The following is a 15,761-nucleotide window of genomic DNA, read 5'->3' as shown; positions in this document are numbered from 1 at the left end:
GAAGGGTTACTATTCAAACCTCTTTGTAGTTCCGAAGCCGGACAGCTCGGTACGACCCATCCTTGAATTTGAAATCATTGACTCAATATCTCACATATCACCGATTCAAGGTAGAGTCCATTGGCTCAGTGATAGCGAGTCTAGAACCAGAGGAGTTCATGATTTCCCTGGTCATAAAGGATGCGTACCTACACATCCCCATTTGGGAGCCTCATCAGGAGTTCTTGAGATTCGCAATTCTGCAAGACCATTATCAGTTCAGAGCCCTTCCTTTCGGACATTGTTTGGCTCCGATGGTGTTTACCAAGGTCATGGCCGTCATGGTAGCTCACCTTCGGTCGCTCTGAGTGACGGTTGTACCATACCTGGACGATCTTCTACTTAAAGCTCCATCGGAGGCAATACTTCGGGAACATGCTTTGATCACTCACGAGGTTCTCCTGCGACATGGTTGGATACTCAACTTCCAGAAATCCAATCTCTTGCCATCCCAGCGCATCCAGTTTCTGGGTCTGATCATGGATACCAAGCTACCGAAGGTATTTTTGCCTGAGGATAAGGCTCAGACTATTTGACTGCTGGTTCAGAAGGTCCTCAGACCGAAGAAGGTGTCATTATACCTTTGCATTCATTCGTCTATTAGGAAAGATGGTTGTGGCTTACGAGACGTTACAGTTCGGTCGGTTTCATTCGCGGACTTTTCAACTGGGCCTCTTAACTCCAGTGGTCGGGGTCACATCTTCATTTTCATGGGACGGTACCACTTGCTCCACGTACTCAAATATCCCTTCTCTGGTTGCTTCATCTGCCCAACCTCACGGCGGGGAGGACATTCGCCATATGGGATTGGATCCTGGTCACTGCCGATGCCAGTCTCAGGGGCTGGGGAGCGGTAATACAAGAGTATCACTTCCAGGGGAAATGGTCAGTACAGGAACAATTACTGCCCATAAATGTATTGGAACTTCGAGCGATATTAAATACGCTTCTGAAAGCGGTTCACCTACTTCAGTCAAGAGCAGTGAGAGTGCAATCGGACAATGCGACCGCAGTTGCTTATATCAATTGCCAGGGCAGCACACGGAGCCGCATGGCCATGCTGGAAGTGGCTCGAATTCTGCGATGGGCCGAACTTCACGAGGTTCTGCTCTCGACCATCTTTATTCTGGGAGTGGACAACTGGGAAGCCAATTATCTCGGTCGTCTGGACCTTCACCCGAGAGAGTGAGCTCTCCATAAATGGGGTCATCCACAGGTGGACCTCATGGCTTCCCGCCTGAATCATCAGCTACCTCGCTACATCTCCAGAACTCGGGATCCCGGAGCGGAAGACGTGGACGCTCTTACGGCTCCTTGGCCATACGACCTGGTTTACCTGTTTCCTCCGTTTCCACTTTTACCTCAATCACTCAAACTGATCAAGAGGGAATCGACGTGGGTCATTCTAGTGGCCCTAAGTTGGCCTTGGAGAGCCTGGTACTCGGACCGCCTTCAGCTCCTGGCAGATGATCTGTGGCAGTTGCCTCTTTGTCCAGACTTGAAGCCTCTATCTGAAAGGGTAGAGGCATTCCTTCTACAGTCATTCCTACCATGTTCAAAGCTCGTAAACCTGTCACAGCTGCCCATTACCACCGCATTTGGCGAGCCTATATGTCTTGGTGTGCGGATAAAAGTTTTGACACGCGGTCTTTAATACTGGCCCGTCTCTTGTTGTTTTTGCAATCGGGCTTGGATGGTGGCCTTCGTCTCGGATCACTCAAGGTTCAGGTGTCTGCCTTGTCAATTTTTTTCCAGCGAAAATTGGCTGTGATGCCGGAAGTACAAACCTTTTTGCAAAGTGTGTTGCGAGCGCAACCGCCATTTATTCCGCCCACTGCGCCGTGGGACCTAAATTTGGTCCTTAAGTTTTTACAGTCCTCAGTTTTTGAACCTTTGACAGAGGTGGACTTGAAATTCCTTACTTGGAAGACTGTTCTTCTCTTGGTCTTAGCATCAGCTCGCAGGGTGTCGGATTTGAGTCCATTATCGTGTAAACCGCCTTATCTTTCGTGAAGATCGAGCAGAGCTTTGGACGCACTCCGGTTTTCTGCCAAAAGTGGTTTTGGCATTTCTCATTAACCAACCAATCAGGGTTCCTGCTCTCTCTCTGACTCAGGAGACCCATCTTCCTTGGATGTTGTCCGGGCGCTTCGTATTTATGTTGATAGGACGGCATCGTTACGGAAGACAGATGCTTTGTTTGTGCTGTTTGATGCTGTCAAACGGGGTTGGCTGGCCTCAAAGAAAACTTTAGCATGATGGATTAAGTTGGCCATTCGCCAGGCCTACTTAAACTCTGCACGCCAACCTCCGACGGTTAATTCAGTGCACTCAACTCGGTCCATGGGTCAGTCATGGGCTGCCAGGTGCTTCTTTGCCGGGCTGCTACCTGGTCTACGGCTCATACTTTTGTCCGATTTTATAAGTTTGATACTTTGCCGCCTCCGCTTCTCGGCTTGGTCGGCTTGTTCTGCAGATTCCTCAGTGCTCTCCCGCCCACAGGGACAGCTTTGGGATATCCCCAGTGTCTTCAGCCTCCAGTGTCCCCTTGTGGATTCTAGAGAAAATGGGATTTTGGTACTTACCAATAAATCCCTTCCCTCTTAAAACTGGGGCTTGTGGGGGATAGAGGGGGAGGAGACTGCATACTCTTTCAACAAGTTGTAATGTGCCAGCTCCTGATAGCCAACCCGGCTATCCCCAGTGTCTTCAGCCTCCAGTGTCCCCTGTGGATTTCGAGAAAGGGATTTATCGGTAAGAACCAAAATCCCATTTCTCTGACGTCCTAAGTGGATGCTGGGACTCCGTAAGGACCATGGGGATTAGCGGCTCCGCAGGAGACTGGGCACAACTAAAGAAAGCTTTAGGACTACCTGGTGTGCACTGGCTCCTCCCACTAAGACCCTCCTCCAGACCTCAGTTAGATTCTTGTGCCCGGCTGAGCTGGATGCACACTAGGGGCTCTCCTGAGCTCCTAGAAAGAAAGTATATTTAGGTTTTTTATTTTACAGTGAGATCTGCTGGCAACAGATTCACTGCAGCGAGGGACTAAGGGGAGAAGAAGCGAACCTACCTAACAGGTGGTAGTTTGGGCTTCTTAGGCTACTGGACACCATTAGCTCCAGAGGGATCGACCGCAGGACCCGACCTTGGTGTTCGTTCCCGGAGCCGCGCCGCCGTCCCCCTTACAGAGCCAGAAGCATGAAGAGTCCGGAAAAGCGGAGGCAGAAGACTTCGGTCTTCACCAAGGTAGCGCACAGCACTGCAGCTGTGCGCCATTGCTCCTCATGTACACCTCACACTCCGGTCACTGATGGGTGCAGGGCGCTGGGGGGGGCGCCCTGAGGGCAATATATGACACCTTGGCTGGCAAATCTACATCATATATAGTCCTAGAGGCTATATAGATGTAAAATTACCCCTGCCAGTATTCCAGAAAAAGCGGGAGAAAGTCCGCCGAAAAAGGGCCGGGGCTTCTCCCTCAGCACACTGGCGCCATTTTCTCTTCACAGTGCAGCTGGAAGACAGCTCCCCAGGCTCTCCCCTGTAGTTTTCAGGCTCAAAGGGTTAAAAAGAGAGGGGGGGCACTAAATTTAGGCGCAATATATGTATACAAGCAGCTATTTGGGGAAAAATCACTCAGTTATAGTGTTAATCCCTGCATTATATAGCGCTCTGGTGTGTGCTGGCATACTCTCTCTCTGTCTCCCCAAAGGACTTTGTGGGGTCCTGTCCTCAGTCAGAGCATTCCCTGTGTGTGTGCGGTGTGTCGGTACGGCTGTGTCGACATGTTGGATGAGGAAGGTTACGTGGAGGCGGAGCAGAGGCCGATAAATGGGATGTCGCCCCCTGTGGGGCCGACACCAGAGTGGATGGATAGGTGGAAGGTATTAACCAACAGTGTCAACTCCTTACATAAAAGGCTGGATGACGTAACAGCTGTGGGACAGCCGGCTTCTCAACCCGCGCCTGCCCAGGCGTCTCAAAGGCCATCAGGGGCTCAAAAAACGCCCGTTACCTCAGATGGCAGACACAGATGTCGACACGGAGTCTGACTCCAGTGTCGACGAGGTTGAGACATATACACAATCCACTAGGAACATCCGTTACATGATCTCGGCAATGAAAAATGTGTTACGCATTTTCTGACATGAACCCAAGTACCACATAAAAGGGGTTTTATTTTTGGGGAGAAAAAGCAGCCAGTGTTTTGTTCCCCTATCAGATGAATGAATGAAGTGTGTAAAGAAGCGTGGGTTCCCCCGATAAGAAACTGGTAATTTCTAAAAAGTTACTGATGGCGTACCCTTTCCCGCCAGAGGATAGGTCACGTTGGGAGATATCCCTTAGGGTGGATAAGGCGCTCACACGTTTGTCAAAAGGTGGCACTGCCGTCTTAGGATACTGCCACCTTGAAGGAACCTGCTGATAAAAAGCAGGAGGCGATCCTGAAGTCTGTATATACACACTCAGGTTATATACTGAGACCTGCAATTGCCTCAGCATAAATAGTGCTGCTGCAGCGTGGTCTGATACCCTGTCAGATAATATTAATACTCTAAGACAGGGATAATATTTTGCTAACATTGAGCATATTAAAGACGTTGTCTTATATATAAAGGATGCACAGAGGGATATTTGCCGGCTGGCATCCAAAATTAATGCAATGTCCATTCTGCCAGGAGGGTATTAGAAACCCGGCAGTGGACAGGTGATGCTGCCTGTAAAAGGCACATGGAGATTCTGCCTTATAAGGGTGAGGAATTGTTTGGGGATGGTCTCTGGGACCTCGTATCCACAGCAACAGCTGGGAAGAAAATTTTTTACCTCCGGTTTCCTCACAGCCTAAGAAAGCACCGTATTTTCAGGTACAGTCCTTTCGGCTTCAGAAAAGCAAGCGGGTCAAAGGCGCTTCCTTTCTGCACAGAGACAAGGGAAGAAGGAAAAAGCTGCACCAGCAGCCAGTTCCCAGGATCAAAAATCTTCCCCCGCTTCCTCTGAGTCCACCGCATGACGCTGGGGCTCCACAGGTGGAGACAGGTGCGGTAGGGGCGCGTCTCGGGAACTTCAGGGACCAGTGGGCTTGCCCACAGGTGGATCTCTAGGTTCTGCAAATAGTATCACAGGGATACAGGCTGGAGTTCGAGGCGACTCCCCCTCGCCGTTACCTCACAGCAGCCTTGCCTGCTGCCCTCGGAGAAAGGTAGTACTGGCGGCAATTCACAAGCTGTACTTCCAGCAGGTGAAATCAAGGTACCCCTCCTTCAACAAGGCCGGGGTTACTATTCCAAAATGTTGTGGTACCGAAACCAGACGGTTCGGTGAGACCCATTCTAAAATTGAAATCCTTGAACACTTATATACGAAGGTTCAAGTTCAAAATGGAATCGCTCAGGGCGATTATTGCAAGCCTGGAGAATTTCATGGTATCACTGGACATCAACGATGATTACCTGCATGTCCCTATTTACCCTCTTCACCAGGAGTACCTCAATATTGTGGTACAGGATTGTCATTACCAATTCCAGACGTTGCCGTTGGTCTGTCCCCGACACCGAGGTATTTACCAAGGTAATGGCCGAAATAATTATCCCGTACTTGGACGATCTCCTTATAAAGGTGAGGTCCAGGGAGCGGTTGTTCGTCGGAGTAGCACTATCTCGGGAAGTGCTACAACAGCACGGCTGGATTCTGAATATTCCAAAGTCGCAGCTGGTTCTTACGACGCGTCTACTGTTCCTGGGTATGGTTCTGGACACAGAACAGGATAAAAAGGGTTTCTCCCGGAGAAGAAGTCCAAGGAGTTGTTGTCTCTAGACAGAGACCTCCTAATACGTATACAGGTGTCGGTGCATCAGTGCACGCGAGCCCTGGGAAAGATGGTAGCTTCTTACGAAGAAATTCCATTCGCCAGGTCCCATGCAAGGATTTTCCAGTGGGATCTGTTGGACAAGTGGTCCGGGTCGCATCTTCAGATGCATTGGCGGATAACCCTGTCTCCAAGGGTCAGGGTGTCGCTGTTGTGGTGGCTGCAGAGTGCTCATCTTCTAGGGGGCCGCAGATTCGGCATACAGGACTGGGTCCTGGTGACCACGGATGCCAGCCTTCGAGGCTGGGGGGCAGTCACACAGGGAAGGAACTTCCAAGGCTATGGAAAAGTCAGGAGACTTCCCTACACATAAATATTCTGGAACTGAGGGCCATTTACAATGCCCTAAGTCAGGCTAGACCCCTGCTTCAACACCGGCCGGTGCTGATCCAGTCAGACAACATCACGGCGGTCGCTCATGTAAACCGACAGGGCGGCACAAGAAGCAGGATGGCGATGGCAGAAGCCACAAGGATTCTCCGATGGGCGGAAAATCATGTGTTAGCACTGTCAGCAGTGTTCATTCCCGGAGTGGACAACTGAGAAGCAGACTTTCTCAGAAGACACGACCTCCACCCGGGAGAGTGGGGACTTCATCCAGAAGTCTTCCAAATGATTGTACACCGTTGGGAAAGGCCACAGGTGGACATGATGGCGTCCCGCCTCAACTAAAAGTTACAAAGATATTGCGCCAGGTCAAGGACCCTCAGGCGATAGCTGTGGACGCTCTGGTAACACCGTGGGTGTACCAGTCGGTGTATGTGTTCCCTTCTCTGCTTCTCTTACCCAGTGTAATGAGAATAATAAGAAGGAGAGGAGTAAGAACTATACTCATTGTTCCGGGTTGGCCAAGAAGAGCTTGGTAACCAGAACTCCATGAAATGATCTCAGAGGACCCATGGCCTCTGCCACTCAGACAGGACCTGCTGCAGCAGGGGGCCTGTTTGTTCCAAGACGTACCGCGGCTGCGTTGACGGCATGGCGGTTAAACGCCGGATCCTGAAGGAAAAGGGAATTCCGGAGGAAGTTATCCCTACGCTATTTAAAGCTAGGAAAGAAGTGAACGCAAACCATTATCACCGCATATGGCGGAAATATGTTGCGTACTGTGAGGCCAGGAAGGCCCCAAAGGAGAAATTTCAGCTAGGTCGATTTCTGCACTTCCTACAGTCAGAGGTGACTATGGGCCTAAAATTGGGTTCCATTAAGGTCCAGATTTCGGCTCTATCGATTTTCTTCCAAAATTGAACTGGCTTCACTGCCTGAAGTTCAGACTTTTGTTAAGGGAGTGCTGCATAGTCAGCCCCCGTTTGTGCCTCCAGTGGCACCGTGGGATCTCAACGTGGTGTTGGATTTCCTGAAGTCGCATTGGGTTGAGCCATTTAAATCCGTGGAGCTATAATACCTAACGTGGAAAGTGGTCATTCTGTGGGCCTTGGCGTCGGCCAGGCGTGTATCAGAATTGGCGGCTTTGTCATACAAAAGCCCTTATCTGTATTTTATATGGATAAGGCGGAATTGAGGACTCGTTCCCAATTCCTTCCTAAGGTGGTATCAGTTTTTCATGTGAACCAACCTATTGTGGTGCCTGCGGCTACTTGGGACTTGGAGGATTCCAAGTTACTGGATGTAGTCAGGGCCCTGAAAAGTATATGTTTCCAGGACAGCTGGAGTCAGGAAAACTGACTCGCTATTTCTCCTGTATGCACCCAACAAGCTGGGTGCTCCTGCTTCTAAGCAGACGATTGCTCGCTGGATCTGTAGCACGATTCAACTTGCACATTCTGCGGCTGGACTGCCGCACCCTAAATCTGTAAAAGCCCATTCCACGAAGAAAGTGGGCTCTTCTTTGGCGGCTGCCCGAGGGGTCTCGGCTTTACAACTTTGCCGAGCTGTTACTTGGTCGGGTTAAAACATTTTTGTAAGAGTCTACAAGTTTGATACCCTGGCTGAGGAGGACCTAGAGTTTGCTCATTCGGTGCTGCAGAGTCATCCGCACTCTCCCGCCCGTTTGGGAGCTTTGGTATAATCCCCATGGTCCTTACGGAGTCCCAGCATCCACTTAGGACGTCAGAGAAAATAAGATTTTACTCACCGGTAAATCTATTTCTCGTAGTCCGTAGTGGATGCTGGGCGCCCATCCCAAGTGCGGATTGTCTGCAATACTTGTTTATAGTTATTGCCTAACTAAAGGGTTATTGTTGAGCCATCTGTTGAGAGGCTCCGTTATATTTCATACTGTTAACTGGGTATAGTATCACGAGTTATACGGTGTGATTGGTGTGGCTGGTATGAGTCTTACCCGGGATTCAAAATCCTTCCTTATTGTGTCAGCTCTTCCGGGCACAGTTTCCTAACTGAGGTCTGGAGGAGGGTCTTAGTGGGAGGAGCCAGTGCACACCAGGTAGTCCTAAAGCTTTCTTTAGTTGTGCCCAGTCTCCTGCGGAGCCGCTAATCCCCATGGTCCTTACGGAGTCCCAGCATCCACTACGGACTACGAGAAATAGATTTACCGGTGAGTAAAATCTTATTTTTTTTTTCTTTACATTTTATATATCCGCTATTTGACCCTATTTAAGTACCAGAAATATGTTTATTATAACCAATAATAAACTTTTATACTGTCATCTGATGTTACATTTTTTTGGGGGGTACGTACAGATTTATCCATTTTTGACTTTTCACTTTCAGCAACAGTTTTCCCAGTAATCCTGTTTTTACAAATTTGTTATTGATTAGGGCGAATCACAGGAGCGCGCATACCCGCGAAAAGTCTGTTTTCGCATAAAAAAAGATGCATAAATAGTAATTTCACGGCTAATTGAATTTGGCCCTTAATCTGCTACATAGACTGTTGAACTATACTTACCATGAGGCTAGCTACTAGGAAGATTGTGAATATCTGGTCGCACCTCTTTAACCACTTAACTGACATTTCCCCCCCCCCCAAAAAAAAACTGCTCAGAAATTGTTGTTTCTTTATAAGTGATTAAGGTGAAGAGCATGTATTTTAAACTTATCCAACATGATTTTATAAAAAAAAATACAAATATATATATATATATATATATATATATATATAATATAACCTTCTTTTTTTTTTTTTTTTTTCCAATCATTATTGTCAAACATCAGATCACCACCATTGGAACATTGTAACCCATTACAACCATTGCAACTTTGATTTGCCCAGAGCTGCTCAATTGAGCTGCTGCCTTGTACAAATTCAGGGCAGTTTTTCTGCAGCCACCGGGTGGGGGGGTCCTGATGTGCTGACCGTTCAGCAGTGATCGGCAGCATGACAGACATTGGAGTAGAGTGTAGGGAGGCAGCGGGGTGGGAAATCCCTCTGTAAGTGACGGCTGCAGAAAGATTATCTTCTGCAAGCCGCCCATGCTATATATCTGACTGGTTGCATCATTTGCGACCAGATCAGATAATGCACTTGCTGGTGTGGTCGCAAACGATGCGACTATGCCAGACAAGTGTTTAAGGGTGGGTCATCTGTTGTCCACTACTGATCCAGAACAAACTAGAAGGATAAAGTCTAGTCAGAACTCTGCTTTCCTTGATAGGTCTACAGCATGGATGGGGAACCTTCGGCCCTCCAGCTGTTGTTGAACTACACATTCCAGCATGCCCTGCAACAGTTTTTGCATTGCTAAATAGCAAAACTGTAGCAAGGCATGCTGGTATGTGTAGTTCAACAACAGCTGGAGGGCCTAAGGTTCCCCATCCCTGGTCTACAGAGAAGTAGAAATATTTTGATACATGTAAATGGCTAAATACAAATATAGGGGCTAATTCAGTGTAAAACACGCCAGACATATCTTATGTGTTTTCTTTCGCACCACGTACACTGTGAAGCTGAGCATACACAGGTTTGGACGATGCTGAGTTCTACCCATCTAGGTCACATCTCCATGGGTGGTGATGATCTCTTCTCACATACAGATGAGTCCTAGTTCATCTTATCTTTGACTGCTAATAGTCGCGAGTCGTTTGGCACGATTACAGTGCCTGCACCTGCGATCCATAGGATCGCATTGGGGTATGGGCTCCCTCAAACGGCTTGTACGCTGGTGCGGCTAGTTGCAAGCACGATGTGTGTGCCCCTGCGACCCGTTTGCGGGCAAACTGACAGCAGACATATCTATAGGAAAAGTTTAGTGAGTGTGCTGAGAACATATCAATGAAACTGCTGTACGCACACATAGATATGCTTGTTTTCAGACTTACCTTTTGCACCAAAGATAGCTCAGGTGCAAGTGTGAACTGATAATGATGATGGCTATGAAACTAAGCATGTGGATACCGACCGTAGAGATGTGCGCAATTCTACATAAAGATGAAATCAACATTTAGGTCCATGCACACACTGCAGGTGCATTTACAGCCAACTTCTGCTCTTCTTTATATTGTACTTTTAGGGCATTATATAGCAAGTATATGGGAGGGAGATTCAGTTCTCGGCAATGTTCCACTGCAGTGTTCAGAAGCAATACACCCTCAAGAATTATGGTAGCACAACATCACTAATTTTTCTACAAATCTCTACGGGGTACGAGGGAAAATTAGATACCTTGGTAGCTGCAATGTGCTGGGATTCCAACGGCACTTTGTGGACTGGAACTAAGTGTTGTCATATATAGAATATAAAATGTGTCAGCCAGAAAGGGGAAGATTAAGGGTGAGATTCAAATGATATATCACGCCCAATTACCTTTTTAAAATGATCTCCGTTATCGCGTATATTACGCCCATAGTTATCAGGTTTAGCTGTGTAAAGGGTTGGGTGCTTTACTACTCTGGGGGTAGCAGGCTGAAATAATACAACGTCCCTGAGGGCAGAAACAGAACGGGTGTGTAAAGGGGTGAAAAGAATTGAATCCGCCCCAAGTCTGCAGTGTGGTTGACTTGCTGGAAAAGAAGATGACAAATCATGGAATCATGGTATGAGTGGTTGTGTTTTGTTTTTTTGTTTGTTTTTTTAAAGCTTTGAATCTAACTCCGAGAAGACCCCACGAAAGTCTCCATCTTAAACATTTCATTCATTTTTGCACAATTGTGTCCAACTTTAACAAGGCCTATTGTGTTTGTATGCATTTAGCATGTGGTTTGCACTTTGCAGATTTGATGCATTTGCAAAACCAACCCAGAGAGTATATTTAATCCATACAGACTACATAAACTATGGACCACATTAGAGCTATGTCTACTAATTCAGCTATAACATTATAGTGTGTTCTGTTTCCTCAGGAGGACCATCATTCCGCTACTTCCAGTCTTTTGAAGAAGCAAAATGTGCAATAAGTAATGTGCTATCTGCCGACCCCCGATCAGTTTACAGAAGAAACCAGTGTCTAGACCGTCTTTTTTATTTCAGCCTTGATACCATTCACATCACTTGCTGGTTTGGTGATGGATTTGCAGAAGTACTTAAAATACAACCTGTTGCAGGGCAGCCTGAGTCTAAGAATTGATGTTAACTCTCCATGTTGATAATGAACCATATTCATCTTTTGTGAAATAATGTTGTGTTTTTGTTTTGTTTTTTTATGAATATTTTCTCCCTTTTCTTTCAAGTAGTGCAAGTAATACCCCTTTTAGACCGCCAGCAATAACCCAGGTGAACACGCATGCACCCAGGCTGCGGCACACTTTGCAAGGGGCCAGGAAAAATAACCCAGGTCGAGTGACCTGGTATTTCAACTCTGTTAGTGAGCAGGGTTGAACACTGGTTCAACCCGGCTCGCAGTGCAGTGTGAATGGGTACACCGAGTCGATGTTACCCAGCACCTGTTCACACCATAGGAAAAAGTGGCACTTGGAGATCATCTCCTCTCCAAGTGCCGCCTCCGCAAACACCGGCGGTGACGTCACCAACCTGGCTAAAAGCCGGGTCTGGCCGCCAGTCAGAAAGGGGTCTCAGCCGGGAGCGGTCTGAAAGGGGTATTTGTGACACTGCTTATGGTGTCAGGTTGGCCTTACCATTTAGCTATATTGCAGTGAATTTTGGGGGTAATTCCGAGTTGATCGCAGCAGCAAATTTGTTAACAGTTGGGTAAAACCATTTGCACTACAGGTGTGGCAGATATAAAATTTGCAGAGAGTTAGATTTGGGTGGGGTTTGTTCAAACTGAAATCTAAATTGCAGTGTAAAAATAAAGCAGGCAGTATTTACCCTGCACAGAAACAATATAACCCACCCAAATCTAACTCTCTCTGCAAATGTTATATCTGCCCCCACTGCAGTGCCCATGGCTTTGCCCAGCTGCTAACAAATTTGTTGCTGCGATCAACTCAGAATTACCCCCTTTATCAGGAATAAAACCTTGAACTGATTCTGAAGCGTTTACAACCATTTCAGATTGCACTTTACACAGGGAAAAGTAAGTTTTATGTAAAATATTTTTAATAATAAAATCTGTCTTCTAGTTTTTTCATTTTTTTTTATTATTTTTTTAATAAAAATTCTGTATTTTTGAGAATCCTTTTCAAAACTGACAATCCACATACAGATCAATTTTTAACAATAGAATACAAGTATGTATAAAGCAGAAATGTATAGGATGTATACAGTGTTTCAGACTAGTAAAGGTTATAACATTTTACACAAATACAATGACAAAAGCAACATAAAAAAAGAAAAGGAATGAAAGGAATAAAAAAAGAGAGGAGAATAGAATAGATCCACCTGGCAGGGGACTTCAAATGCAAATATTTTGTTTCAGTCTGAGTGACTGATATACCGTAACAAAAATGTCAAGGCAGAAAAGAACAATTGTCACCAGCAATTTCCATGTCCAAATCAAACCGGGCCAATAGGAACCAAAGCCTTATAAGAAGAGGTTGATTTAAACTCCAACCATCCGAACCATATAGCCACATAAATACCATACCGTCCAGGAGTAGAATAATTATTCTACTCCTGAAAGGTATGGTATTTATGTGGCGCCATATAAAAACCTACAGGTTGACACCATTCCCATAAAGTAGGTGGTGAAAGTGATCGCCAGCGTGCCAGAAAGTCCATTCTAGCTACACTGTTCATGTGCCTAAGTAATTACTTTTTATATTTACATATCTGTATATCCGAGTGGGATAATAAGGAAAATCCTGAATCTCCGCAGACAACTTTCTAATATTGTCCTAAAATGTAATAATCAAAGAGCATTCCCACCAAATGTGCATTAATGAGCCCTGTTCCCTACCACACCTCCAACAGAGAGGGGACACACCAGGACAGAATTTATGTATAATGGTTGGGCATCGGTACCATCTCGATAATAGTTTATATTGGGTCTCGACCACCTCCATACTATTTGAGCAAGTACTGGTTGTCTGGTATATCCTATCCCAATTTACTTGGATAGATATAATAGCTTATTACCACATGTATATTTTTACAATGTCAAATGTTGTATTTAAATGCACTGGATTATTTTTTACTATACTTGAGCAACTTAAGTGAACTATAAATATATGGTTATTTTCAAAATTGTTTAATAAACAATTATTGAAAAATGGTTAATAGATTGTCAAAATATATTATTTATTGTACTGATATTTGTCTTCTATCCCAAGCTTTTGTGTCATATTTCAAAATGTCCACTAGATGGTAATGTTAGAAAAGGATTTTTAGAAATGTAAATGTTTGTTACTAGTATGCTAGTGGGAAAGTGATCACTTGCTGTTACGGATTCTTATTTATTAACCGCTTAACCTGCTAATATGTTATCCACAAATGTCCCCGAAATTGTTCATCATTATTATTATTATTATTATTATTATTATCATCAAATTATGTAAATAAAAGTGATTTATCAGAATATTTGCTCTAACAAATGTGCAGATTGGTAATACAATTTTAGCGAATCAAGGTTATAAAGTTACTATATACACTATTTGGTAGTTTTAAAAAAACAATTTTTGGGACATATCGAACAATTTTTTTCATACAGGTTAAAAATTTAAAGAGACTGCACTGCTTTGATGTGTGTGTGTGTGTGTGTGTGTGTGTGTGTGTGTGTGTGTGTGCGTATATACTGTATGTGTGTGACACACTACCTTTCAAAAGTTTAGGGTTACTTAGAAATTTCCTTTTCTGCAGCGGGGTACACTGTGTTCCACAGGGAATACATCGGTTGTGTAGAGTTGGATCTGGATCCAGAGGCACCAACAGGCTAAGGGGTATATGCAATTGCGGTCGAATTCCCGAAATTGTCGAATTTCGGGAATTTTTCGCCCAAAAAAAAAATTCGACAATGCAATTCAGTACTTTCCGACAAAAAAACGGACTTTCAAAATTCGACTTTTTGAAATTCGACTTTTGACAAATTCGACTTTTTTGCAATGATACACATGCTGCAATTCGACCAAAGTCTATTCAATGGAAGTTTGGAAATTCGACAACAGTGCTTTTAGACAGTAAATTCGTCATTTTCAATCCGCCACACTTTGGAGGGTGAAACTAATAAAAAAAAATTAAAACATGTTTTTTTTTGTGTTTTTTTTTCTTGGTAATATATCTATTTATATTAGAAGGGATTAGGTACTTGGTTTGTCTTTTTTGGAGGCACAAGTATTATTTATATATTTTTAAAAATATATATATATATATATTTTTTTGGATGGAATGGTAAAATCCCTGAAAAAAATGGCGTGGGGTCCCCCCTCCAAAGCATAACCAGCCTCGGGCTCTTCGAGCTGGTCCTGGCTCTAAAAATGCGGGGGGAAAATTGACAGGGGTTCCCCCGTATTTTTAAAACCAGCACCGGGCTCTGCGCCTGATGCTGGTGCAAAAAATACGGGGGACAAAAAGAGTAGGGGTCCCCCGTATTTTATACACCAGCATCGGGCTCCACTAGCTGGACAGATAATGCCACAGCCGGGGGTCACTTTTATACAGCGCCCTGCGGCCGTGGCATTAAATATCCAACTAGTCACCCCTGGCCGGGGTACCCTGGGGGAGTGGGGACCCCTTCAATCAAGGGGTGTGTCCCCCCCCAGCCACCCAAGGGCCAGGGGTGAAGCCCGAGGATGTCCCCCCCCCCCCATCCAAGGGCTGCGGATGGGAGGCTGATAGCCTTGAGAAAAATGTCAGAATATAGTTTTTTCCAGTAGTACTACAAGTCCCAGAAAGCCTCCCCCGCAAGCTGGTACTTGGAGAACCACAAGTACCAGCATGCGGGAGAAAAACTGTCCCGCTGGTACCTGTAGTTCTACTGGAAAAAAAATACCCAAATAAAAACAGGAGACCGACACCGTGAAAGTAAAACTTTATTTCATACGTCGACACACACATACTTACCTATGTTCACACGCCGACATCGGTCCTCTTCTCCAAGTAGAATCCAGGGGTACCTGAAAAGAAAAGATAAATACACTCACCTCATCCATGGTCCAGAGGTAAATCCACGAACTTGTCAAAAAAAACAAACCGGACACCCGTACCACACGGACTGAAAGGGGTCCCATGTTGACACATGGGACCCCTTTCCACGAATGCAGAGAAACCCCCCCGTGACAGCTGTCACTGAAAGGTCTCGTAAGCCAATCAGCGAGCGCAACGTCCTTGCACTCTGCTGATTGGCTCTGTGCGCGTCTGAGCTGACAGCGCATCGCAAAGCCTCTCCATTATATTCAATGGTGGGAACTTTGCGGCTAGCGATGGGGTCACCCGCCGGTCAGCGGCTGACCGCGGGTAACCCCACCACTGACGGCAAAGTTCCCACCATTGAAAGTAATGGGAGAGGCTTTGCGATGCGCTGTCTGAGGTCACACGCGCACAGCCAATCAGGTGAGCGCCACGGAAGTAGCGCTTCCTGATTGGCTGAAGGGACCTCAGTGA

At 45.8% G+C, this 15,761-nt stretch overlaps 1 protein-coding gene across 1 annotated transcript in view; it reads left to right on the top strand.

Moving 5' to 3' along the window:
- The window catches only part of TRMO (tRNA methyltransferase O), a 104,152-nt gene extending 91,753 nt beyond the window's left edge, over positions 1–12,399 (top strand). Inside the window, exon 5 of the mRNA XM_063914666.1 lies at positions 11,168–12,399. Within this exon, the coding sequence (XP_063770736.1) occupies positions 11,168–11,391 (224 nt within the window). The 3' untranslated portion in view covers positions 11,392–12,399. The remainder of the gene's footprint in view (positions 1–11,167) is intronic.
- The last annotated feature ends 3,362 nt before the right edge of the window (positions 12,400–15,761 follow it).

This window comes from Pseudophryne corroboree, chromosome 1 (genome assembly GCF_028390025.1).
Source record: "Pseudophryne corroboree isolate aPseCor3 chromosome 1, aPseCor3.hap2, whole genome shotgun sequence".
NCBI classification, from domain to species: domain Eukaryota; kingdom Metazoa; phylum Chordata; class Amphibia; order Anura; family Myobatrachidae; genus Pseudophryne; species Pseudophryne corroboree.
This window is presented reverse-complemented; position numbering and strand designations above follow the sequence as displayed.